The following is a 24,935-nucleotide window of genomic DNA, read 5'->3' as shown; positions in this document are numbered from 1 at the left end:
CCCTCCACCTCCTCGTCTGACTCTGCAGCTAGCTCAGCTGGCAACTGATGGGCTACAACAATTCTTTGCTTCAGACAAAAGCCCAGATACCTGTAGGACTGCAGAAAACCAGGCTGTTTTATTATCCCATCCACTTCATTGTTATAGGGGTATAGGTTAATTGAAAGGTCACTTTGCTTCCTTTTTACTATAATGGAATCAAAACAACCCAAACCATCAGGGGATAATTTTGGTAGTTGCATTTTATAAATCTGCTTGTGCTGCTGCTGTTGAAATAAGGCAACAAGGAGAGTACCAGCCTAACTAAAATCTCTCAGCCACCCTTTCTTTTCCCCCTTTTCTGTTTTCCAGTCTAAAATCACCCCCCCCCCCCCACACACACACACACTGGTTATCAATTTGTGCATATTTCACTTATCAGTATTCTTTTAAATAAACCTTTGGTTCAAGAGGCATTTTGGTATGACAACTTGCATATTTAAATATACCTTTCAGTAAACTATGCATCTAGAACTTAGACAATAAATATTAACAATTTAGACAATAAATATTAATAAAAATTATTAAGAAGCTGCAAATTGGACTGGTTTGCACTAAAATGTAAATTAAATGACTTTTTCCCAACCCTATTTTTATCAGATGAATATCCCAAGAATATAGAAAGCATAGATGCAAGAATTGAAATTTTTCTTAAGCATATTTTAGATTTCAAGTTAAAATTGCTAGAAAAAAGGTCCACACTACTTGTGAAATTCATCGGTGGACCAGCAACAGAACTTCTCAGGAATAGTCCCCATTTTGTGCAATATCTTACCTGTGGAAATTTAGGTAGGTCCAACTATGTTCCAGCCTGTGGTGCTATTTAAGTGACCATAATATCTTGAATATCATCAATTGTTGCATTTATTTTGTTGTACTTTTACATGTGTAAACTGCTCAGAACTCATATGGATTAAAAAGGCTTTATAAATTTTGTTAAATAAATGAATAAAGAAGGTAATTGTACCCATCCATCCATATATTGCAAATCAGGATTCTTGGAAATTGAACTTTCCAAGGTTTTTTTTTTAAAAAAATAATAATACCTAGTTTTCAAAAACCTAGAATTTTTGCTCTGGAAGTCTTTAGATGGATTACTTCTCAGAAGCCATGTTTCTGTTAAAGTTGCAAAATGAAAGCTACATTTCTTAGCCATGTCTTGATCCTCCTTTTGCTCACTAAATGCTATGTCAGAAGACGACTTTGGTCAACCTCTATCATAAATGAAGGCAAAAATATATTTTACATTCTGATATAATTTCATGCACAATTTGGTTCAGATAATATATTTATATATCTCATTCACCCTTTTCATTGCAAGGAGCTGTAACAAACATGGAAAGGTTTGGTGGTTGCATTACTACATTTCATGGAATTATCTGGCCTGAGAAAGTTCCCTCAGGCAATTCCTCAGGAGAATTATCACTCTTAAGAGTCCTAAGAAAACCTTGTTCTTCACAGCACTGAAATTTACCTCACTGAAACAGATGTAGCACAGCTCCAATATGAAGCAGCATGCAAGGATATTTTTCAGGGAGCAGAGATTTTATGGATATTCACCATCCAGTTCCTGGCAATAAATACATTTTGGAGCATTACACATTTCCTTGCGGGGATTGTATGCTAATTTCTTGTTCCTCCAACAAGCTTGTGGGCATGCATGGCCTGGACTAGAAAAACTGTTTATTTTTAGTCATGTTCTGGGTGTATTGGAAGGTTACCCTTTGTAGGCAGCTACAAAGGCTTGGATGACCCTATAATTATTTCAGACAACAGTTTCATTTATTTCTCTTGTATTTTTTGGTTTCAGCCTTCTTCAAGAATGTGATTCGGATTTCTGTCACATCATCTCCTTTCAGAGTGTCTTGAAGGAAAATCACTTCAGCTGCTAGGTGTATCTGAAAATAAAAAGTTAAATTGATGTTACAGGGACAAAGGTCGCCAATGGTAGGAAAACCATACAATAATGGGGTGTTTTATTCATTTCTTAAATATATATTCTGAGAATCCATCAAATAAGGCTTGGAAAAATAATAAAGACTTTACCTGGTCCTAAAAACATGGGAGCAGGTCAAAATGTGATATACACACACACGCACACACGCACACACGCACACACACACACACACATATACTATTGTACTTACTGGTTTTACCTTCACCTTCCCATTTTTTAGGGCACCATTTCTACACCACCTATATGAGATCCAGTTGCAGATATGGTACATTTGGCTCATATATAGAAATCGAAGGTCAATGACACTATGAGATAGATTCATTCATTCATTCATTCTTTCTTTCTTTCATTCATTCATTCATTCATTCATCATATTTATATAGCCACCTATCCAGTGGTGGGCTGCAACCTGTTTAACAACCGGTTCGGTGAGCTTCGTGCATGTGCGCAGCATTCAAAAACCACCTATTTTAGCCTCTAAAACTTACCTTCTCAGGCACCGCCAGTGAGTAAAACAGCTGAGGTGTGGCAATCCACTGTGCCACATGAATCAGCTGAGATGAAAAACATGGAAATATAGGACAGGATAGGGCGGAGGCGAGTGGGCAGGGCCAGCTGATAGCTGGAACCACCAGTTTGCTAGAACCAGTCCGAACTGACAGCAGTCCACTATTGCACCTGTCTCACAATCAAGTGACTCTGAGAACACAAATATAGTGGCTGGGGAAAATCAGAAGGTGTCTTTTGTTCATTTGTTTTGTGCCTTCAAGTCAGCGTTGACTCCAGGCAATTGCCTAGACAAGTCCCTGCAGTTTTCTTGGCAAGATTTCAGAAGAAGTTTGTTGCTGCCTTCTTCATAAGATAGAAAGACTAACTGGCTGTGCCCAGTTGAGAGTAAAACTTAAAGTCTCCCTGTTCTACCTTAACCCTTAACGCTAAACTGACTCTCAAAAGGTAGAATACCAGACACAAAGCCCACACGCAGAAAAGATTTGTACAGAAGGTCTTTGAAAAGCACGATTTAAGCCTAGAAGGACAATCAGCCTCATCTAGTCTGTTTCCTCAATGTCAAATTTACAAAGGGCTAATAGCATCTGTAGGAAAATTTGATTGGATTTGCACAGGACACCATGACACTTAATGCATTTTATTTGTTTGAGTTTTATGGTTTCAGTGAACCTTGACAAGTTTTGATTTATCTAATAAATCATGAATAACAACTCATGGCTAAAGACATTTAAGTACCACAGTGGTTAAGGCATAAGGTCAGAAGCTGGAAGACTCTGAGTCTTAGAAGCAAAATCAGACAGTCACTCACTCACTCTCAGCTCTAGGAGGAAAGCGATGGCAAACCACTTCTGAAGATCTTGCCAAGAAAACTATAAGGTCTAATCCAAGCAGTCACCAGAAATCAACAGTGACTTAAAAGCACACACACACACACAAAATGTGCACCAGCTAAGGATTATGTGGCCAGGTTTGTACTATATACTAAACAACAAGCCATGGTTACAAACCATAATAAATGAATTTATACAATAGCATGATCCAAAATTACTGTTCAGTATAATCACACAATCAAGGCAGATCACGTGCCCTCAGAAGGAACGGGGGAGGGGGGGTGACAACAAAAGCCTTGCAATGTCACAATGCACACTCCACCTTTTATATAGCTGTTACAGTGCACGAACCAAATACTGGAGGTTGTGTCATGAGGTCATGCATATTATATTGTCACTAGGGCAGCATCATGGTTAGGAACAAACAAGTATGAGGCTGTTCTGTATATTGGGGGAGGGGGCAGAAAAGGGCAGAGTAGGAAGAGCCAGTATCCATTTTCTTACCATTTCCAGAGCACCTCGGATGGTCCCAGACAACAGGCTGCAATAGCAAAGAGATGACCGACTTGCGGGTAGCTCCTCCACAAAGTCCACTAAGGGATTTTTGGCCAGAATGAGAGAAAACTCATTTCCCATTGCATTGTTGCAAGTCACAGTAGGAGTGACACCCAGATACATCTTAAAAGCAACCTGACAATGGAATGAAACATGTCATCACTGGGTTAAACCATAAATTATCTTAAATAAATTTGGACATTTCGTCTATTTATTACAGGTATGAACCATGATTTTCAATCAAAGACTGGGATTGGGAACTACTGAATGCCAAGAGGGTTAATGTTTGCAGCCTCCTCGGCATGAAGTTGACAACACTTTGCAATAATTTTAGGGATGAGGCTGAGGAGTGAGAATTCACACTGAGGCCAATGGGGGCTCTCCTTCTCTGAAGCTCACTGTAGAGTAGCACGTGTATGTGATTATGAGGATTTCAGCTGGAAAGGAACTAATTCACAATCTGAATGAAAACAACTCCCCTGGTTATTGCGTAAAAAGAAAGAAAGAAACCCAGGCACACTTATTGGCTAAGTCTGTTTAAAGTCATGCTTCTTTCTGGAGTTCTGCACAAAACAGAAAATATGTTTTGTTTTAGTTCTCAAACCCAAACATCCCATCTGGACAGTTCCGTGGAAACTGTTTGAGTTTGTTGCACTTTGACAAGAACAAAACCTAAACCAGTTTAAACCTCCTGGAGATCTTAATTTTATTAGATGGTCTCAAAGTATTAATTTCTAAAGCAACGATCTCTCTTAAGACAGCAGAAGATTGTGCGAGAAAATAAATTCTTGTCAGTTCATTAGCACAAAGGGAGTTTCTTTCAGAAATGTTTTAATGTAATGTCTTTTTAATCTAAGTTAAACTTGAGTGCCCAAGAAAGTGTAACAGGAGTGATGCATTAAGTTTTATATGATTATTATATGACCTATCCTTTTTCAGGTTGATTAAAAATGGTCAGCAGTATGGATTAATCTTAATCTCAAATTCCTATTTAACCAATACTTGATCATGGAAAGTACCATTCTTTTTTCAATCTTTATTAACCATCTTTTCAGCCAAAAATTAGATGCCTATCTTAATACATTGGTCAGGACCTCACTGAATTCTACTAAGAAATGGACCTTATTTTGACTGTGAATACCCTAAAGATCATTGAAAGAATCTTGCTTCCCCTCTCATTGAAAAATCTTAGGACAACAGTTTTAGTTCTCTGGGCAATCAAGTTTGCTTGTGAGTCAGCCACTTTTTCCTCCAAAGTATGAAAGGCCTTACTTAGATACTTAAAAATCACTTAACCATCAATTGTCCATGCGTATCTTTTAGTCCTTTAGTAAAGACCATAATCTTGGTTGTAAGGTAAGATTACAAACTAAACTCGTCATTTATGAGCCATGGTGGCACAGTGGTTAGAATGCAGTATTGCAGGCTAATTCTGCAGTTTGGCAGTTCGAGACTCATCAGTTCAAGGCTGACTCAGCCTTCCATCCTTCCGAGGTTGGGTAAAATGAAGACCCAGATTGTTGGGGGCAATGTGCTGACTCTGTAAACTGCTTAGAGAAGGATGTAAAGTACTATGAAGCAGTATATAAGTCCAAGTACTATTGCTATCAAGGCAATACTTTAGGGACTTTCCATTGTTGAGAAGGATTTTAAAGCAGGGGTCCCCAACCCCAGTCCGTGGCATGTCGGTAACCGGATGTGCAAACACCAAATTAAACCCCCTCCAGCTCATGGAAAAATGTTTCTTCATGGAAATGGTCCCTGGTGCCTGAAAGGTTGGGAGCTACTGCTTTAAAGTTGCCTTGCAATAATTTCCCTTTGCTCTAATTGAAGCAATTTTTTTATAATAATTGGTCAAATTAGATTCTATATCTAATATCTGGTCCTTATTGAAGGAGGCACTTCTATTGATTCTTTTGTTCATTAATGTAGTGTTACCTACATTACCTTTTCCCCCCCAAAAGATTCAGGGGCATTAATCTCAACTTATCAGAGTACAGGCAGTCCTCAACTTACAACAGATTCATTTAGTGACCATTCAAAGTTACAACGGCACTGAAAAAAAGTGACATATAACTGTTTTTCACACTTATGACGGTTGCAGCATCCTCATGATCATAGGATTCATATTCAGGTGCTTGACAACTGGTTCGTAGTTATGACAGTTGCATAACTGTGATCCCCTTTTGCAACCTTCTGACAAGCAGTCAGTGGGGAATCCAGATTCACTTAACAACCATGTTACTAACTAAACAAGTCCAGTGACTCTCCTGACAAATGAAGCGAGAAAAGTCATAAAGGGACAAAACTCACGTTATCACTTAGCAACATAAATTTTGGGCTCAATTGTGGTCATATGCTGAGGACTACCTAAGTCCTGAGGTCAACTTTTGCAGTTGGCATATTGGGGGTTATGGAGCTTAACTTCTATACTGGAAATCTCTACTGAACGTTTGGTTAAAGAGGGAGTGAATTTTATAATATTGGAATTATATAATATGCTGAAGTCTCTACAATAGTTAGATCAGTTCTTTGTTCCTTAACATCATCTAATTCTAGATCTTACTTAGGATGCTCAACACCTAAAAAACCAAATGTTGAGATGCATCACTTTAATTAGGTCCTTGATTGTTTCTGGAGTTACAAATTCTTTCCAGTTATGTTAATGCAATCATTCAGTATTATTCCTGCCACATGCTTGGTTGAAATCATAGAGTTGTTTATATAGCTGCACTTGTGTAATATTCTATTCCTTCTTAAGGTCTGAGAAGTGATTTGTCTTCTTTATTCATGTTACTTCCCCATGACCCACACAGCCCCACAGAAGGCAATGGAGCTGTGTGTAGTTATTAATCAGCTCTGTGACATGGCTTAGTTATCTTCAGGAACAGTGGTTTGGACTTCAGTGGAATATAATTAAACCACCCTGGATCAATGGACATAGCCACAGAACTCTAAATACAACAATATTTGCAGGTTAGATAGATCAGGTTTATTCTGTACAATGTCCGGAGATTTAGTTGCTGTTGAAAACTCCGTAGGATCCTGTTCTATTAAAAGGCACCAGAAAACCATTCTACTGATTTTAAGTCATGGGAGGTGGTACTAACTAGACAATCTACAATAATGTTCAGGGTATGAATTATGCATGAGCTACTTGGGTTGATAGACTTTATGTCTGTATTGTTGAATAATTTCTAGGTTTGAAGTGAGGCTATTATACTCTTTGAAGATTTTCTTGCTGTCTGCCAAGTTTCTTCAAAATATTTAGGCTCCTCTAAGAATAGAAAACATAGTATGTTGTTTTTATTAATGGCTCAATGATGTTGATGTTAATGGCACTTTGATGTTCTATCCTAGAAGACAATTTTACTTGCTGCTTCTTAGTCTTGTCTTTTGTTTTATTGGAATTGGAATGCAGTGGCTTCTTCTGGTTCATTATATTGGCCACCGTCAAGTTTTCAACATCCATTGAACTCAAATCACCACAACAGGGAAAATTACAAAACCCCAAATAAATCAAAATAAATAACTAAGCTTTGTTTAATGCTGGAAAGAACAAAGCTTAGAAGAATCATAATAAAGAGATTTTCTCATCATGAGCTTAGACATTCTTCTCTTGCTCAACAAAACCCCTTTTATTAAAAGGTATGTGCTAAAAAGAAGGAAAAACTCCAGCAAACACAGTGAATTTTAAAAAAATTGCAGCAAAATATACCATTTGCTATATCAGCAAGTGTATATACAGATTGCATGCATACCTAAGGTAAGAAAGCCAACCAGAATGCAGTGGTTTGCATTTTATAATACTCTCCAAGGTGTCCGCAAATAAACAAACAAAAAATAAGGGAATGTGGACTCCAAAATATTCAGTGTATGACAAAACCAACACATCAACATAGAAACTTTGAGGAAAGCTTGGTTATGTTTATGTACTCTGCGCATGTTGTTCATACACACCAACAAAGCTCAACAGGCCACTCAAACTAATACTGGACTAAGCAACAACTACAGGAGGATTAAAAAAAAGCAAGTATGTCTATATAAATTCATGTAGTTTTTTTGTATCCCTTCCCATAAAAAGTGCTGAATATGATTGCATGTTTTGCTTTTACATCCCACCTATGAGTCTTTTGAAGGCCACGCACACAGGCTTAAACTCACCCACACAATGTTCACCTTGCCCATAGTTATCGCTACAAAAATCTGGCTTTCCCATTGACTTTGCTTTTCAGAAGGTCGCAAAAGCTGATCACATGACTTCAGGACACTGCAGCCGTCATAAACACGAACCAGTTGCAAAGCATCCAAATTATGGTCATGTGATCAATGGGATGTTGCAACAGCTGTAAGTGTGAAAAATGGTCATAAGTCACTTTTTAAAGTGACATTGTAACTTTGAACGTTCACTAAATGAACTGTTGTAAGTTGAGGACTAACTGTACACCATGTTTCTTGAAATGTCTACACCAGCCCAGTTTGCTGAAACTCTGTACCCATTTTCAGTTATGCAGAAGTTGAGGATTGAGAAAAATAATTACAGGGTAGTTTTAGGCTTCTATGACTTGGGATGAATGTTGAAAGAATCCAAAAGAAGCATTAACTCAGGAAGAAAGAGAAACGTTAGCACTCAAGGTTGAATACTGGGGCCTCAACTTCATTGTTAAAAAAAATGCAAATAACATTAATAATATTAAAAGAAGAAAAAGAAATTGGGGAAAAAGAATTTCAATATTTCAAGCTATCCAGCTGCCGAGCACCAAACCCTTAAAAAGCTAAATCAAGAAGTGAATCTTGAGGTGTATTACAAGGTGTGTGAATTACAGTGTGTCGGTGATGATATTACTACATTTACCGTATTTTCCTTCCAGCTTTCTGCTTAGGACTCAGAAAAGGGCTATATTAAAAAATAAAAGTTTCTTTCACTAAGAAAAGGACAAGCCCACATTTAAAGAGAAAAAACATCAAGTGAGTAGAAATAAGTTGGCATTGATTTATTTATTTATTTATTTGGATTTGCTGTTCTAAGTGTTCTTTAGAACATGCTTTTGTCTCAACTATGCACTAGGTCTCTCTTTTAAAAAAAAAAAGTTTCTGATATATTTGTGCCATAACAGTTTAAAAATTGGAATACAAATACTCCAAAATCAGCTCAAGGCAAATACATAAAGCTGTAAAAACTCTACTAATGTGATTCTTAGGCATGTATTTGGAAACTGGGCTTGGAAATTGCCTGAAGGCAAATAGTGCAATCCCAAGGCTAAGATAGCTCTTCCCAATTAAAGCTCTTTCAGATACCTTGGATTATAACTTCCAAATTTCCAACCACTGGTTCTATTAGCTGGGAATCACACAATTTGGAGTCTAACATATATAAGAATGGGAGCGTAAGAGAGATCTCTGGGTCTGACAAAGAAATAGGGATATCTGAAAATATTACTAAAGATGAGCAGATGGATGTTCTAATGTCAATCTTATTTGGGAAAAGGGTGGATAGCCTATTCTGGAAAAAGAAGTGCAAACAGTTCTCGGAGATCTTTGATTCACTAATGAGTACTGAAGTTTTGGGCTTATTCAGTTTCTCTGATTCTCTACAGCAGGACTGTCTAATGAACCAGTTGCGTCACACGCTGGCCACACCCAGGCCTGGTTTAGAGAAGGGGGGGTAGGGAAGTTGTGATATGTCATGTGACACTGCCATGATGCCACAACTTTGACACCCCTGCTTTATAGTAACCTTTACCTTCTTCACATTAAAGCTAACCTTGTGAATCTTTCTCTCTGGGTTATAGTCTGCTGTTAGGGGGGCAGACTGGAGATAAAGTGGTAAGAATTTGGCTCAGCCTTGCCAAATAAAGGCGAATCAGCATCCTTGGGTACCTGTGCAATTATGTCTGCAGTTTCAGAATAACTGCGGCATTTCTTCACAGCAGAGCGAGCCAAGAAATCCTCAACCAATCTGATGCCGATGCTGTATCCCCTGACCAAGGAAAAAAGAGAGAAAAAAGGTGAAGAGGTGTCAGCAGGGATGGGATTCTACTGGTTAGGACCGGTTCAGATGAACCAGATGTTAAGTTTCCATCTGGTTCACCGAACCAGTATTTCAACCAGAAGTTGCAAAATGGGCCTAGTTCCAGCTTCCAGTGGGCCTCCAGAGCCTGGGGAGGCTGTTTTCGACCTCCCAGAGACTCAGGGGAGGCCTCTGGACCCTTGGGAAGGCGAAAAATGGCCTCCCTTGGGCTCTGGAGGCCCACCAGAAGCCAGAAACAGGTCCGTTTCCATACTTCCGGGAGTTCCGGTAGGCCACGCCCATCATGGCCACGCCCACCCAGCAACTGGGAAGTGAACCGGTTGCTGGGATTTTCAAATCCCACCCCTGGGTGTCAGGTGAACTTCCTGACAGTTAACGTGAATATAAATGGACATATGACACACACTGTTTCAAGCATAAAGGTAGGATAAAATTCATAGATAAGATGCCATGGCAAATTTTCTACAAGAGGATTATAACAACAATTTGTTAACAGAGCATTCTGAAACTTTAACCTCGGCTTTATTATTATTATTATTATTATTATTATTATTATTATTATTATTATTATTATTATTATTATTATTATAATATTGTTCTTCCTGCCAACCATTTTGTCATTAATATAGTATAGTATAGTCAATAATTTGCAAATAGATTTACTTGTTTAAACATTTTGGAGGGAGGCTGTTTTGCAAGGGATGGGAACCAATATTGTAGTAATGTATTAATCAGTATTCAGTTAGGGGGATAACGTGTGTGTATGTGTTGAAGTTTTTTTTCTTTTTAATGCACTCTAGTTTTTAGTCTATTTTGGGGTTTTTTTTGAATTTTGTATTTTAACATTCTTTTGAATAACATTTAAAAAAAGGGCAGGATAAAATTCATAATGTAAATAAAACAATGGATGCAATACTCTGGAGAAGAGGTGCATTTCGAAACAAAGAAAGAGTATGGTTCCAATTTGAAGAAAGCAGTATTTTCTGGGAGTTGGGGCATTTACTGTTCTTTAAAGGGAAGAAGAAAGAGAAATTCTTTAAAATCTAAAAACAAATATTCATTTCCTTTACTCTACCCACAACAACCATGATTAAAGGTACTGGGAGAAACATCAGGCAAAGCAAGTTCAATATTGCCTTTCCTTTTATTTTTGCAAAACAAGTCACTTTCTATAACTTTCCAACCACAACATTATGGAGGCAGAGAAAGAACATTAGCACTTTAAATGTTTACTTTTTGGCTTGAAGGGCAGAGAAATTTTAATTAGTCAGGACCTTCACTACTTTAGGGGGCACAGCCTGAAGATTTTTGCACACTTCTATTGGCCAGCTGAAAGTAACACCGATTGGCTTATAGTGATCTCTGAATTGTTGCAGCATTCGGAGCTCAGTAAAATAGAAAGGATTGGATGGTCAGCTTCAAAACAGGTTGGAGAGTAGAAACAGAATCCTACAGCCATTTCCCAAGCTGATATCTACACCCAAATAAACAGACTGAAGAACAGGGACAAGAAAACTAGCCATTTTCTCTCAAATTTGCCATGCTGCTTCTTGCCATCTTATACTTACATGCTGTCCAAATATTTGTTTACATCTTCATCCTTTTCATAATCCTTACACAGTTGGGCGACCAAAGCACCGTAGGTGAGTACAAAAAGCTCTCTACTCTGTCAATAACAGGAAATACTGAATGAGAATTGAAGAAAAACATACAATCTTCTACTCCAAGAGCAAGAAGGCTATATAAATATATTTGGGGAAAAAAACAGAGAACCCAGACAGAACCTAGGTTCACATATAATACAAATCCAAAAAGTGGTTTTGCTTTATCGCATTGAATGACCCCCATGATTGTGGCTTGTTAATCAGAGTTTATTATCACTCAGTCTAAATGTGACTCTGGCCACAGCGGCCTGCTTTAATGCAATATGTCAATCCAGGGAGTGTCCATTGCACAACTGCATTTGTGCTGAAAAATAATACAACCATGTCTGCCAGTATGAATCCCTCAAATATCCCAGGATCCACTGTCAAAAATTAGGATAGATGAATTAGTCAGTCTACATACCATGTGATGAGCTGATGCAGAGGATGAAATGGTAGGCAAATGCCAGTCCTATAACATAAGAAGAAGTAAAAGAAGAGGGAACACAAAAGATCTTGATTTTTTTAAAAAAAAAAATATTTTACTTTTTAAAGAACAATTTATGATGAATTGAAAAGACAATTCACTAATCAAAAGAAAAAAATAGCAATAAACGACTTAATGAGAAATAATACCAATAAGAAGCACAATAGAATTTAGCTCTTAACTGGAGTTAGGAACTAGGCTTGCACCAGAATCAATTGTGTGTTAAGGCACTAGGCTAGAAACCAGGTGACAGTGAGTTCTAGTCCCACTTTAGGCATGAAAGTTGGCCTGGTAACTTGGGCCAGTCACTCTCTATCAATCCAACTCATCTCACAGACTTGTTGCTATGGGGAAAATAGCAGGAGAATGGAGTGTTAGCTATGTTAGTCGCTTTGAGTTATTTATTAAAATGATAAAAACGGGATATGTAAATTAATACATAAAATGTTTCTGTATACAATATTGCTTCAAATGCATATTTCCTTTTGGGCAATACAATATAGTGCCATGTTTTTCAATCTCAGCAACTTTAAGATGGATGGACTTTAAGACCGAGAATTCCCTTGAGATTATGAAATAGTGTTATGATATGAGTTTGCATGGGTGATATTTGCTTCTATTTGAGAGAAAAATATGACCAAAAATGTAAAAATACTGCCACTCCTGGTGCTGCCACCTGGTGGCCTAGAAGAAGAAAAATATGAAGACTTGTCCAAAATATCAGGAGATGAAATTATTGGAGAGGCAAAATGACAGTATCTTCAATAAAATTTCTGCTTGGACCATTCAAATATACATGCAGAACATCTATATTGGGATGGGGCAGTTGCCTCATGGAAAATTGCCTCAGCTGAAAACCAGCTCCTTACAAAACATCTTACTATCTTAAAGACAATTCAGTGTCAAACTGATTCAAAGAACTAGAAAAGTTTAAACATAAAAACAGGTACAAGTCAGAAAAGTCAAAACAAAATGTAGACCAACAACATCTTTTTCTTTCCCAGATTCTACTTGCACTGGGTATGGCTGAGAGATTAAACCTTACTGTTTGCACTGTTAAATACATTTTAATGAAATCATATAACTTGTCATGCATTCATCAAAATATACTGTACTTCTAAGATCTGGATTCACAGCCTTATGTAGCCAGAAGGAAAATTTCCTGGGGATCCTTGGAAAAAGGAAGGAAGGAAGGAAGGAAGGAAGGAAGGAAGGAAGGAAGGAAGGAAGGAAGGAAGGAAGGAAGGAAGGAAGGAAGGAAGGAAGGAAGGAAGGAAGAAAGGAAGGGCTGATAAGTAGAGAAGAGGAGAAATTATTTCAGGCATCTATGACCATCTATTGCCTCAGACTTTACTAAAAGAGTAGCATGCCATCAAAATCCATGAATGCCAGTTATTGTTACCATTATTAGCATCTGATGAGAACATGATGGAAGTGAAGTAAACATATACACACAACTCACATAATTTTATACAAAACTTCTATGGGGGACGGCAGTGGCCTCATAACTGATGAATGCCAGTGTTTTGTGGGTTTCCTGTAGATTCAATTTTGTGGAAAATCATCCTTGCCATAACCACAAGCACTGAAACTGGAAGTATGGTAAAAAGAGTTCTTTCTTCCCACTCACCTCATTTAAAAAGTAAACAGTGAAGACTTCACTAGTATACTGAATTCACAAAATACATTCAATAGGGATAATGAAGAATACGCCCTTAAAGTAGCAAACATAATAAAGTTTGGTGGGTGCTAGCAGATATACAAACAAGTCTTACGATTTTGGAGTTCTCTGGTCTTCTATTTGTTGGGTGTGCCATTCTTCTTGGACATTAGGAAGATACCAGCAGTTATTATATTCCTTCTGACTTAGATAGCATTTTTCCTCTGCTGCTTTGGTTGCTTGTTACTCCGTTTCTTCCTCAACCCTGGTCCTATTGCCCTTGCTACACCCTGGTTGTAGAACTCCGATGCTACAGATCCTGCTTTTTCCGATGCTCCTCCTCTTCTCGGTAAGCCTGAAGTCTTCCAACAGAAATGTGTTTGGCAAGGAATCCGGCTTACTTCAGTAAACAATCTGACTCAGATCGTTAACTGATCCATTAAACAAAACAGCCTGCAAATTACATGTAAAATGGCTATCTCTCTGCTTGAAGCTGCCACTGAGGGGATACTTTCAGAGAAGCTTTTAACAAGGCCCTGCCTTGTTCGTAATATTTTATGGCGGGGGCAAAGGACATTTTCCACTCTCCATCTTTCTTTGCCATTTTCTGAGGTGCTTTTAGGGCAAGCTTTTATAGCACATTTGCCCTAACTTAGTACGCAATTTAATGAGAATGTCAGACGAAAGCGCCTTCCATTTGTAAAACTTTGCTTCTTATTGTATTGCTTTTTCCACAATCTCTTTCTTTCCTAGGTGTCCATCAGAGACAAAAGGGCTCAGTAGAGCTTTAGACCAAAAGAGCAAACACTCTTCCCTTTCAATTTCCATTAGACAATTCATGACCCCCCCCCCTTTAGTTATTTCAGAGATATTTCCTTATCAGATTTCTCAATGCCTTCAACAATGGCAGAACTTCAACAATGGCAAACGTTCTTTTAAATTCAGGAGGATATTCAGAGGTACATCTGAATGTAGCCCACGTTGAACTGTATAGCACAATCAACTCCATCAGGAGTTGACTACAGGGAAAAAAATATATTTTATGTTATGTCACAAAATGCTTTATGATCATTTTTATGTCATAAAGTATTGTATGAACGTTGCCAAACTTCAACTCCATAGGAATCCAGAGTCCTGGATTTTGGAAGCATTCTGTATGTTTGTTCATTTGACGTATTTTGGTTCAAAATGTTTTGCTCCACGGTGCACCGTTTTGCCCAGTTAAAGATGATAGGAAAGAGAGTTTTAGTAGGATATGGATAAAGAAAAGCCAGTAAGGAAGGAAAGAGAGGATGGTTTTTGACCGGTAACATCAAGGAATTCTCCCTTTGGAATTGCCCTAAGATATGGGAGCATAAACTGAGACATTAGAGCACTGACGGTTTAGCCTGAAGGTTCAGTCTAGAGAGCGAACTCACAGATTACTCTAAATATTCTGCCAAAATATAATTTTTAACATGGCAGAACATGAGTCAATACATAGCAAGTGATTAGTTATTTAAACAATACACTAAACAATTGATTAGCTACTTAACTCGTGGACTGCAAGATTTACAACACCCCCTAAAATATTAAATTTATTCAGCCCCCTGGTAATGAAGAAACCCAGTTAGGTTTCTTCATTACACAAGGTGACACAAGGTAAGAAATTGGAGGTTGTGAGTTCAGTCCCCTAGCCCCGTCCCCAATAAAAGAAAGGTGCCCTCTTCCAGGATGGCACAAGATGACCTCTGTAGGTGCATCAGCTGGGCTTTCTTTTGGAAAGGGAATCTTTGGAAGCCATAAGTGAAACAATGTGTGATGAAGCGAGGAGGAAGCCCAGGGCTATGGGACCTAGCTGGGCAGGAAGCAAGTGCAAGGCTGAGTGACCTGGCAGGGCAGGAAGCAGGCCAGTGGTGGGATTCTAAAAAATTTTACTACTGGTTCTGAGGGCGTGGTGTGTCTTGGTGGCTGTGACAGGGGAAGGATACTGCAAAATCTCCATTCCCTCCCCACCCCACTAACCTGCTTTCCAGCTCCGTTCTCCAATACAGGGCAACAAAAGAAGACCCAGCCAATCAGCTGGGACTCGGGAGGAAGAGAATAGATGGGGGTGGGGCCAGTCAGAGGTGGTATTTTCTGGTTCTCTGAAGTACTCAAAATTTCCACTACCGGTTCTCTAAAACTGGTCAGAACCTGCTGAATACCACCTCTGAAACAGGCTCAAGGCTGTGGGCCCAAAGCTGTGGGCCACATGGGAGGGTTGCTATGCAAGGTATGCCTCAGGGTAGGGGAGGCCCTGGGAGACCCAGCACAGGTGACATGTGAGTTGGGGGAGCAGGGCAGTGTGCACGGTCGGTGCAGTGTGCACAGTGAGCCTGAAATAAGAGTGTGGGCTTCCCGCATCCCGAAGCACCCCATGCTCCTTTTAATTACACATGTGGTTGCTTAACATTTGCAATGGGGAGACCTGGGATTGCAGTCACTGAGCAAGGCAGTCATGTTAGTATCTTTATTAAAGATAGCAAATAAACAAAGATATTAAAGCTTTTGGGTAATAATAATAAATATTACAATAATATATTCATTTACACTTTCAAATCATAATTGTCACAACTCTCTTTAAATTTTACAACACCTTGTGCTTTTGTAAACTGGTCTGCAATATTTTCTTCCGTCATGCAGTACTCAAGTTTAATTAGACCATTTTTAACAGATTCTCTAACATTTAAGTATCTTAAATCAGTATGCTTTGATCTAGTCTTTACAGCAATATTAGTAGCTAATTGTATAGCTGCCTGGTTGTCCTCGTACACAATAATGGAATCTTTAACAGTTATACCCATGTCTAATAATAACTGTTTGTACAGAATTAAGTCAGTGCATAGTAATGACAGACATGAAAATTCTGCTTCCATCGTTGACAAGCTAATATGCTGTTGTCTGATTGACCTCCACCCTATTAGTGTCTTACCAAATAATATAGCCATCCCAGATGTTGATTTTCTAGTATTTATGTCAGTTGCAAAACTTGCATCTGCATATGCACTAAGATTCAAATCACCTTTTGGCTCTAGATATAATGCATAGTGCATTGTTCCTTTAAGATATCTTAAAATTCTCTTTAATGCTTGCCAATGACATTGATGTGGATCATTATTATATCGTGCCAGCTGATTAACACTATAAGCTATATCTGGCCTAGACCAATTGCTTATATATGATAAGCTACCAATCAAAGATTGATATATGGTCTTATCAAATTTGGGACTTTGAGCATCCATTTTGCAAATTTCCTGACTCATTGGAGTCTTTGCAGGCTTACAAAGCTCCATTTTATACAATTTAATCAACTGGCAAATTTTATCCTCTTGAGATATCTTAAATCCTTTTGTGGTTTTGTTAATTGTCAATCCTAGATACTTTTTAATTTCACCTAAATGCTTTAATTTTATCCTTTTGGCTAATAATGAAATAATCTCAGTAGCTTCATTATTGGTCTTAGTAATCAAAGCAATATCATCTGTAAATAATAACAATAATGACACCGCTCCATTATTTTCTCTTTTAAACATACATGGATCTGCTAAACCAGATTTAAACCCTATATTGTTTAATTCTTTCACAATATATTGGTTCCATTCATAGCCAGATTGTTTCAATCCATATAAACTCTTCTTGAGTTTCCAACAATCATTGCTATTTACTTTATTATCATTTATACCAACTGGTTTTTTCAAATATATTGTATGCTGCAATGGTGCATGTAGATATGCAGTTTCTACGTCTAAATGGTTAACTATATAATTATTCTTAGCTGCCCACACTAACGATGCTCTTAAAGTTGTAGCCTTAAGATTTGGTGCAAATACCTCATCATAATCATATACATTTTGGTTAAATCCTTGTGCTACTAACCTAGCCTTATAAGTTACTTTCCCATTATTTCCAGTCTTTACTTTAAATATCCATTTGCACCCAATGGATTTTTCTCCTGGAGGTAATTTGGTTTCTTCATAAACCTTCATTTCCTTTAAAGAATTTAACTCTTTTTCCATTGCCTTTTGCCAATTCACCTGATCCTTAGCAGGATACATCTTAAGTTCATCTATGCTAGTAGGAACTTTATTTACTTGGCAAACAATACTTGCCTGATATCTATCAGGTGGTTTGGTTATACACGTTGTGCGTCTAGGTATAACAGGACTTACAGGTGGACTTTCCTTTATTTCCTGTTCTTGACTATCTATCTCTTCTTGATCAATTATTTCTTCTTGATCTGATTCTATTTGCTCTTCGTGGACTTCTTCTTTAATTGGACTTTTCTTATAACTAGTCTTTTCCTTCTGCCTCTTGTAGTGTTCTATAATAACATCATTATCTGAATCCTGCTCTAATCTATTCCATCCTATATGTTCTAGGAATTGTGCACTAGCACTGCAGTATACTCTAGATCAGGGGTGTCAAACTCAAATTCATCGGGGCCGCATCAGCAGTTTGGTCCCCATCAAAGGGCCGTTGTATCTGTAGGTCTATGTGTCCACTCTTTATTATCATAAATTAATGTCACTGCATTCAATTATTACTGTTTTTGTAATAATGTAAGTAATAACTAGCTCTGAAAGCAGAAACATAGTCAGAATAATGACAAGTAGATATTCAAATGTACAATTATTGTACAATGTATTGAAAAATGTTTTTGGTAACAAACATTAATTTTTTTAAACATACAAATATTGCCAAACACTGTTTATTAAACATATGGAAAACACAAGGCATTACCTTTTTTTTAACTTTTATAGTGCCCAGCCATGTGCCCCCTTTTAAAGTGCCCAGCCATGTGCCCCTTTTATAGTGCCCAGCCATCTGCCCCCTCCATTTACTTTACTTACCTTTTACTTCTTTCTTTCTTTTACTTCTTTCTTCTTGCTCCTCTCCGCGGCGTCCGCGCGCTCCTCTGATCCCTGGAGATGTCGGGCGGACGTCACGTGATGACGCCACGTCCGACACCCAGGGAGCAGTGCGGGGCAGGAAGAAGTCGGGCCAGGTCCCGGAAGGTAAGTAAATTTTTTTTTTTTTACTTGAGCCATTTTTAAAATGAATTTACTCCGTGCAGGCACGGAGTAAATTCATTGAAAAAAAGGGGAGGCTGCAAGGCTGGCGGCGGCACCGCTGGCCATCAGACGAGGTCTGGCGGGCGGATTTGGCCCGCGGCCTTGTGTTTGACACCCTGCTCTAGATGTACCTGGTTCCCAGAATCTATAAGATCTATGGTTTGCTTGATATCCAACAAAAATTAATCTTTTTGCTCTATGTTGTCCTTTGTGCCTGAGTTGTGTAGGGATATGCACCCATGCTGGTGCACCAAATGTGTGAATATAACTCAAATCAGGTTTCCTACCATGCCACAGAGTGAATGGTAATTCACCTGTTGTTGAATTAACAACATTGTTTAATATGTGATTACCACACATTATAGCTTCTCCCCACAAATTGTCAGGTAATCCAGAATCAGATAACATTGTCCTTCCCATTGATTGCAGTGTTTGGCCTCGTCTCTCTATAAAGGCATTATGTTGAGGCCTATATGGTGCTGACTTTTTATGTTGAAAACCTGCCATTCTAAGTCTATTCTGGAATTTATTATTTGTAAATTCCGCACCATTATCTGTTATAAGAGTTACTAATTTCTTTTTAGTTTTCCTCTCTGCAAATTTTAACCAATTAAAGAAATTTGTATACGTTTCAGTTTTACTCTTCATTAAAAAACAGAAACCATACCTAGAATAGTGGTCCATTATGCTTAAAATATATCTAGCTCCACCTACACTTGGCTTTTTAGGACCTATTATATCGGCAAATACTACCTCTAAAGGCTCTTTGGTAGTAAATCCATCAACTCTATTTGCCGGTATAACTTTGCTTTTGTTTTGATTACAAGCAGAACATTGCAAATACTTATTACAAGGTTTCAAACTTATTCCTTTAGATAGTTGAACAGTTCTCTTAATCGTTTTAAAATTTAAATGACCTAACCTTCGGTGTAACAAGTGAATACATTCATCATGAGGTTTCTTATTTTCATAAATTGTGTTAGCCACTTCTAAACCATTATCATTTAACACATATAAGTCACCTCTTAAAGATGCAGTAATTTTCTTACCTTCCTTTTCAATTAAACAAGTATCTCCCCTAAAGGTAACTATGTATCTTAATCTAACCAACATTCTAACTGAAAGCAAATTAAATTTAAATTGAGGTACATATAACATTTTTATGTTCTCCTTTATACTAGAACAATGAGCTATACCTTCACCTTTTGCTTTAAGTTTCCATCTGTTTGCCAATGAGATATGCTGTGAACTCATGGACATTTTTACAAATTTTTTGTTATCATTTGTAATACAGTGGGACGCACCACTGTCAACCACCCATAAATTATTTTTTACAACTCCATTACTATACATTGCTAACTCATAATTCTTATTTCTTCTTTGTTGGCTTACAGCATTCTGGCTTGCATTCTGGCGCTTTGGTTTCTTACATAATCTTGCTATATGTCCTCTCCCTCCACAATTAAAACACTTTTTAATTGCGTATGCAGTAGGAGATTCATTATTTTCCTTTTGAGGTTGCTCCCTCCTTAACTGATCTCTTTCAAGCCTTCTTCTGGCCTCTTCAATCAATCTGCCAGTGATATCAGTTAAAGTTAGACTTTCTTTAGGCAATATTTCAAGGGAAGTTACGTAGTCATCAAAACTTTCGTCTAATGAAGATAGAATTATGTAGACCTGGTGTAGTTCAGAGAAAATTAATTCCTTCTCATGCAGTTATTGGAAAATGCTTTTCATAGTGTTCAAATGACTCAGCATATCACCATTCTTTTGGAGATACGTGCGGAAAAGCTTCCGTGTTAGATTTATGTGAGCACCAACGTTATCTCGAACATAAATCCTCCTCAGTTTTTGCCAACACCCAACAGCAGTTTGCTCTCCGTGTATATGAACAAGCTGCTGATCAGTTAATGATAATCCCATGATGCAAAGTGCTTGTTCATTTTTCTCTTTAAATTCTTTTATCTTTTGACTATCTTCCTCATCTTCAGGATCCCATTCTTCTACATTTGGTGGGTTTTCAATTATGTTCCACAGACCTTCTCTTCGTAGAAGTAGACTACATTTCATAGACCATGAAACATAGTTTGTTCCATCCAGCTTGGATATAAGGGACAAACTTTGTAGACTGACTTGTGCCATGTTTCACTATATGGATATAAAAATATAATTGATAAAACACAGCTGTCTGTTTACTGTAACGTGTAACAACACAAAATCTCACTTTTACATAAACCTGTTTTTATCCTAGTTAAACTGACTTTGCAGTCTCTCTGGGCCCATAACCAGTGTTAAGCCTGGATTCCCCAACAGGTGTTAAGGAAAACAAACTAAACAGAACGTGCAGCGAAGTCAGATAGGAAGACAGGTAAATGTGTGAGATAAGTTTTCTAGTTAACACGCAGTAAAAATACAGATACGCTTGTGCTATCAAAAATTATAATTTATTCCATTTAAGAATTATAGCATAGTCATGTAAACAGTCCAGTAGTCATATATCAATTTCAGTCAAGTCTTGTCAGGGATACTCTATTTGCAAAGTCCGTGTTGAATAGCCAATGTCAGTACACTTACAATAAATCAGTCCAATCTTCTCTCCGTTGAGAAATATCAACACACTTCTTTACTCCCGTTTCAGCAAGAACGCAGTCTTCAATAAGCCAGCCAGTAAGAGCCAGAGAGTGCCTTGCTGCTTATATAGTACTTTTACAGCTGCACCCTTAATTACATTCCTTTAGCTTAAAGTCACATACACTTTATCTGACAAACCATGATTCATCATTTTATTATCTTTACCCAAAACAGTTAGGGTAAAACAATGTTATCCCTAACAGCAATGACTTGTGATCATAATTCCCAGCTCAACTGTGGTTATAAGTCAAGGCCCTACTTGTAACTCAACCCTGAGCTAGAGACATTCTCGTCTAATAACAATAATATGAAGGCTGGGCAGAGAACCAATAGTAGGACCCCAAAGACATCATATTGCTTGTTCTTGTTCATTGAACTAGGGTGGACAAAATGTATGGCAAAGCAAGCAGAGTTTCAACAGAGTTTCTTCAAAATAAAGATGGTTATGCATCATTGCATAACTGAAGCCACATTGTACCTTTGGAGAACCACTTTTAGAGAGATTGAAAATTCATGAGGTTGCTGTCACCTATTTTGACTTTATCTCCTCTATGCATGCCCCCTTTCCCTTATGATCAAGATCAACCAATGGAACACCTTGCCCTCGGAAGCTGTGGGAGCGTCATCACTTGAGACTTTTCAAGAAGAGATTGGACTGCCATCTGTCAGAAATGGTATAGGGTCTCCCGCTTGGGCGGGGGGTTGGACTAGATGACCTATAAGGTCCTTACCAACTCTGATTATCTGTTATCCCAGCAGAATAGTGAGGGGTGGTTCAACATTGGCTTCTTAGCCACAATCCTGCAAATAATTGCCCTGTTTTATCTAAGGCCAATGGCTACAAAGGCAGGATTTTTGAAAAGCTTTCATTAAAAACACTTTTCTATTCTATGACTCCCTACCTCTGTGCTTAAAAAAAAATGATAATTTTTTTCATGAGTTTTCATGAAGACATATGCAATTTTTACTCAATGAATGTTTACTGATTTTTAGAAGTATACTGAATCTGCTTTTAAGGGGGTAGTACAATGTTAGAAAACAATGGACCACATTGAGACTACCCTCTCGTCAGCTGAATCATACCTTTTAATGTTATCCAATATTGCCATCTGGCTGCTTTGAAGTACTGCTGTGATTTATTTCTCTTCAATCTGAAAAAGATCTGAAAGACAGGGAATTGGATACATGTCATATAGAGTTTAAAATGGATTGTGCCTGATTGTAGAATCTTCTGAAGGTTTTCATTACTGAGGGAATAAGGTAGTGTGCCTATGGGAAAAGTTAAGTCTGTCTGTCATTTAAATCTCATTGATTTCAACAAAATTAAGACATGACTTAGTTCAGATCCAACACATTAGCTTCCACTAACTAACACGCCATGATGTTCCCAGGTGCCTGCAGATTTTCTCAGATATTTTATTTCCCAACTAGCTGAAACACACTACTAGAGTTGGGAGGAGAGAATACATTGGTGATTAGAAGAATATTACTATTACTATTTATTATTTAATTTCATTGTTATTATAATGTTCCTTGTATTGATTTTTAATTTCTATACCATCCCGATCTTCTGGCGTGACAGAGTTTATAAATCTTACCAATAAATAACAAGTGCACTGAATTGCTTACTTTTCTTTTTGTTAACAGCTAATTTCAGTGAACAATATAGCCTTAACCTATTGTTCTTTCATCCTATATTCATGAATTATTGTATTTTTAAGCAAAATTGCAAATCAATGCTTCCATAAGCATAACCTAAAACTATTACTTTGGCTTTGGAGCTAGCCCAAATTGTGATCAGATGCATAAATCAGTTCTTCCAAGTGGAGTCCTGAGGACAAGACAGCATTGGCTATGCATAACAGGAGAAATATCAGCAGATTCAGGGGAGTTTGCAAAAGTTTGCAAATAGTATCAAAGTGCTTAGAAACAAGATGCAAGAGAGAAAGACACAAAATAAGCACAGATAGAATTGAAATGCTGAAGTGCATGTGATGTTGTGATTTTCTGGAAACTGTTGAACTAATTTGTATAAGGTAATGTGCCTCAGAAAGAAAGCTACATTTTCTTGTTCATTTGGGTTGTATTTATTGACACTGACCAGTGAATTCCTTGTGGCAATATAAAAGGCAATTGATCTGCATCATTTGTTAAAAAAACAACAAACAAACTAGGGTACACTTAAGTGAGGTTCAGGCAATGTTATTTTATGCTAAAAATGTTATTGTTATTTAAAGACAATAACAACATGCTTACCATTAAATAAAAAACAAAACAAAACAAAAAGTACTAAAATCTGATATAATAATAAACTCTAGGAACCCAACCATACACTTGTTGGAAAATATTACAAAGAAAAAGGAAGTCCTAGACAAATATTGTGAAAAGAAATTTTTTTCCACATTACTGTTGATGCTGCATGTTGATTTGATGGAGGAAAGGAAAATCAACTGAAATGGAGATTATAATGAAGTTTTGTGAAAGAGAGCGTGGTTGACTGAGAGTGAACAAAATCACACTGCAAGAGGGAAATTAATTTATAAACTCAGGAACAACATCTTCCACCACTGTTACCACATGTCTTTGATCACACATTCATGCAGATACTTATGTCTATGACTAGCCCATGGTTTTTATTTGTTTAAACTTAGAAGGCTGCCCAACTCCCAAATGACTCTGGGCACCTGTAAATTTAAAAGCAAGACAAATAATTACAAAAAATATGCATCCAGACAAAACACATATTCATTTATTTCATTAAATGAGTGATCATAGGATTGAATGCATATCTATTAAAAAATAACTTGGGTGAGATAAAATGTGTATAGAATTACAATGTTAGTTTTCTTTGTCACGCATAATTGCTCCAATGATCTCTGCAGAATATTTTGCATAGATTTTACTTTTGTCCTTTTCTCTGCAAAATTGTATTTGATAATGCATTACATCACAATTGTGAATGGCCAATGTGGACTATTAAGTCATATATTACAGTAAACAAATAAATAAACAAGTCTACTACAACATAATGGCTACGCTAATATGGTGAGACATGATGGAGTTTGTTTTCATGTGTGTGTCTGAGGGTGCTTAACGGGTGGGATCTGACAGGGTTAACTACAGGCTCGGTGATTTATGAGGTTTGGTGATTTATGATGTGTTTCCCTGCACCCTGCACTTGCAAGCCTGTAAATCGTCATCAGCATGCTGCATGCAGAGAAGCAGCCTTTGAAAAAATACTTTTTTCCTGCTTTTTTAACTGCAGCTGTGCCTCCACGGCAGCTGAAGTTGAAAAATCAGGAAATAAAGGTCAGGTAAGAGTCCGAGCAGGTGGGTGGGAAAAATATCACCGGTTCTATGTCTGCTGCTCTTCAGAGCTACCAGTTCTACAGAGGTAAACAGAACCAGTAGAAACCCACCCCGGTACTTAATACAATGGGCAACCCAGAAATTATAGCTTAGTCCTATATATGCAAACCAGAGTATAGTGACTTTTTCA

At 37.6% G+C, this 24,935-nt stretch overlaps 1 protein-coding gene across 2 annotated transcripts; it reads right to left on the bottom strand.

Moving 5' to 3' along the window:
- Positions 1-1,000: 1,000 nt before the first annotated feature.
- On the bottom strand, positions 1,001-23,108 carry TRAPPC3L (trafficking protein particle complex subunit 3L). Of its 2 annotated transcripts, none has more exons than XM_087973150.1 (6): positions 22,520-23,108; positions 11,990-12,037; positions 11,491-11,588; positions 9,772-9,871; positions 3,841-4,026; positions 1,001-1,937 (listed from the first exon to the last, which is right to left on the bottom strand). In XM_087973150.1, exons 2-6 carry the CDS (start codon positions 11,990-11,992, stop codon positions 1,818-1,820), a joined length of 507 nt encoding a protein of 168 aa, XP_087829276.1. In that variant the 5' UTR covers positions 11,993-12,037; positions 22,520-23,108; the 3' UTR covers positions 1,001-1,817. The 2 variants fall into 2 exon arrangements, with proteins under 2 accessions (XP_087829276.1, XP_087829271.1); XM_087973145.1 differs by lacking the exon at positions 22,520-23,108 and adding an exon at positions 13,828-15,602.
- Positions 23,109-24,935: the final 1,827 nt, after the last annotated feature.

Source organism: Notechis scutatus, chromosome 1, assembly GCF_049901735.1.
Source record: "Notechis scutatus isolate UNSWTSFEM ecotype Mainland chromosome 1, rNotScu1.2, whole genome shotgun sequence".
Classification (NCBI taxonomy): Eukaryota; Metazoa; Chordata; class Lepidosauria; order Squamata; family Elapidae; genus Notechis; species Notechis scutatus.
Note: the sequence above shows the minus strand (reverse complement) of the source record. Positions and strands in the feature narration are given on the sequence as shown.

Bases quoted from the DNA above. Each gene is read 5' to 3' on its own strand.
- TRAPPC3L (XM_087973145.1), bottom strand. From the start codon at position 13,869: ATGGCACACCCAACAAATAGAAGACCAGAGAACTCCAAAATC. The intron at 12,038-13,827 runs GTAAGACTTGTT...CTTATGTTATAG, and splicing joins GACCAGAGAACTCCAAAATC to GACTGGCATTTGCCTACCAT. The intron at 1,938-3,840 runs GTAAGAAAATGG...TTTTATTTTCAG, and splicing joins TCCGAGGTGCTCTGGAAATG to ATACACCTAGCAGCTGAAGT.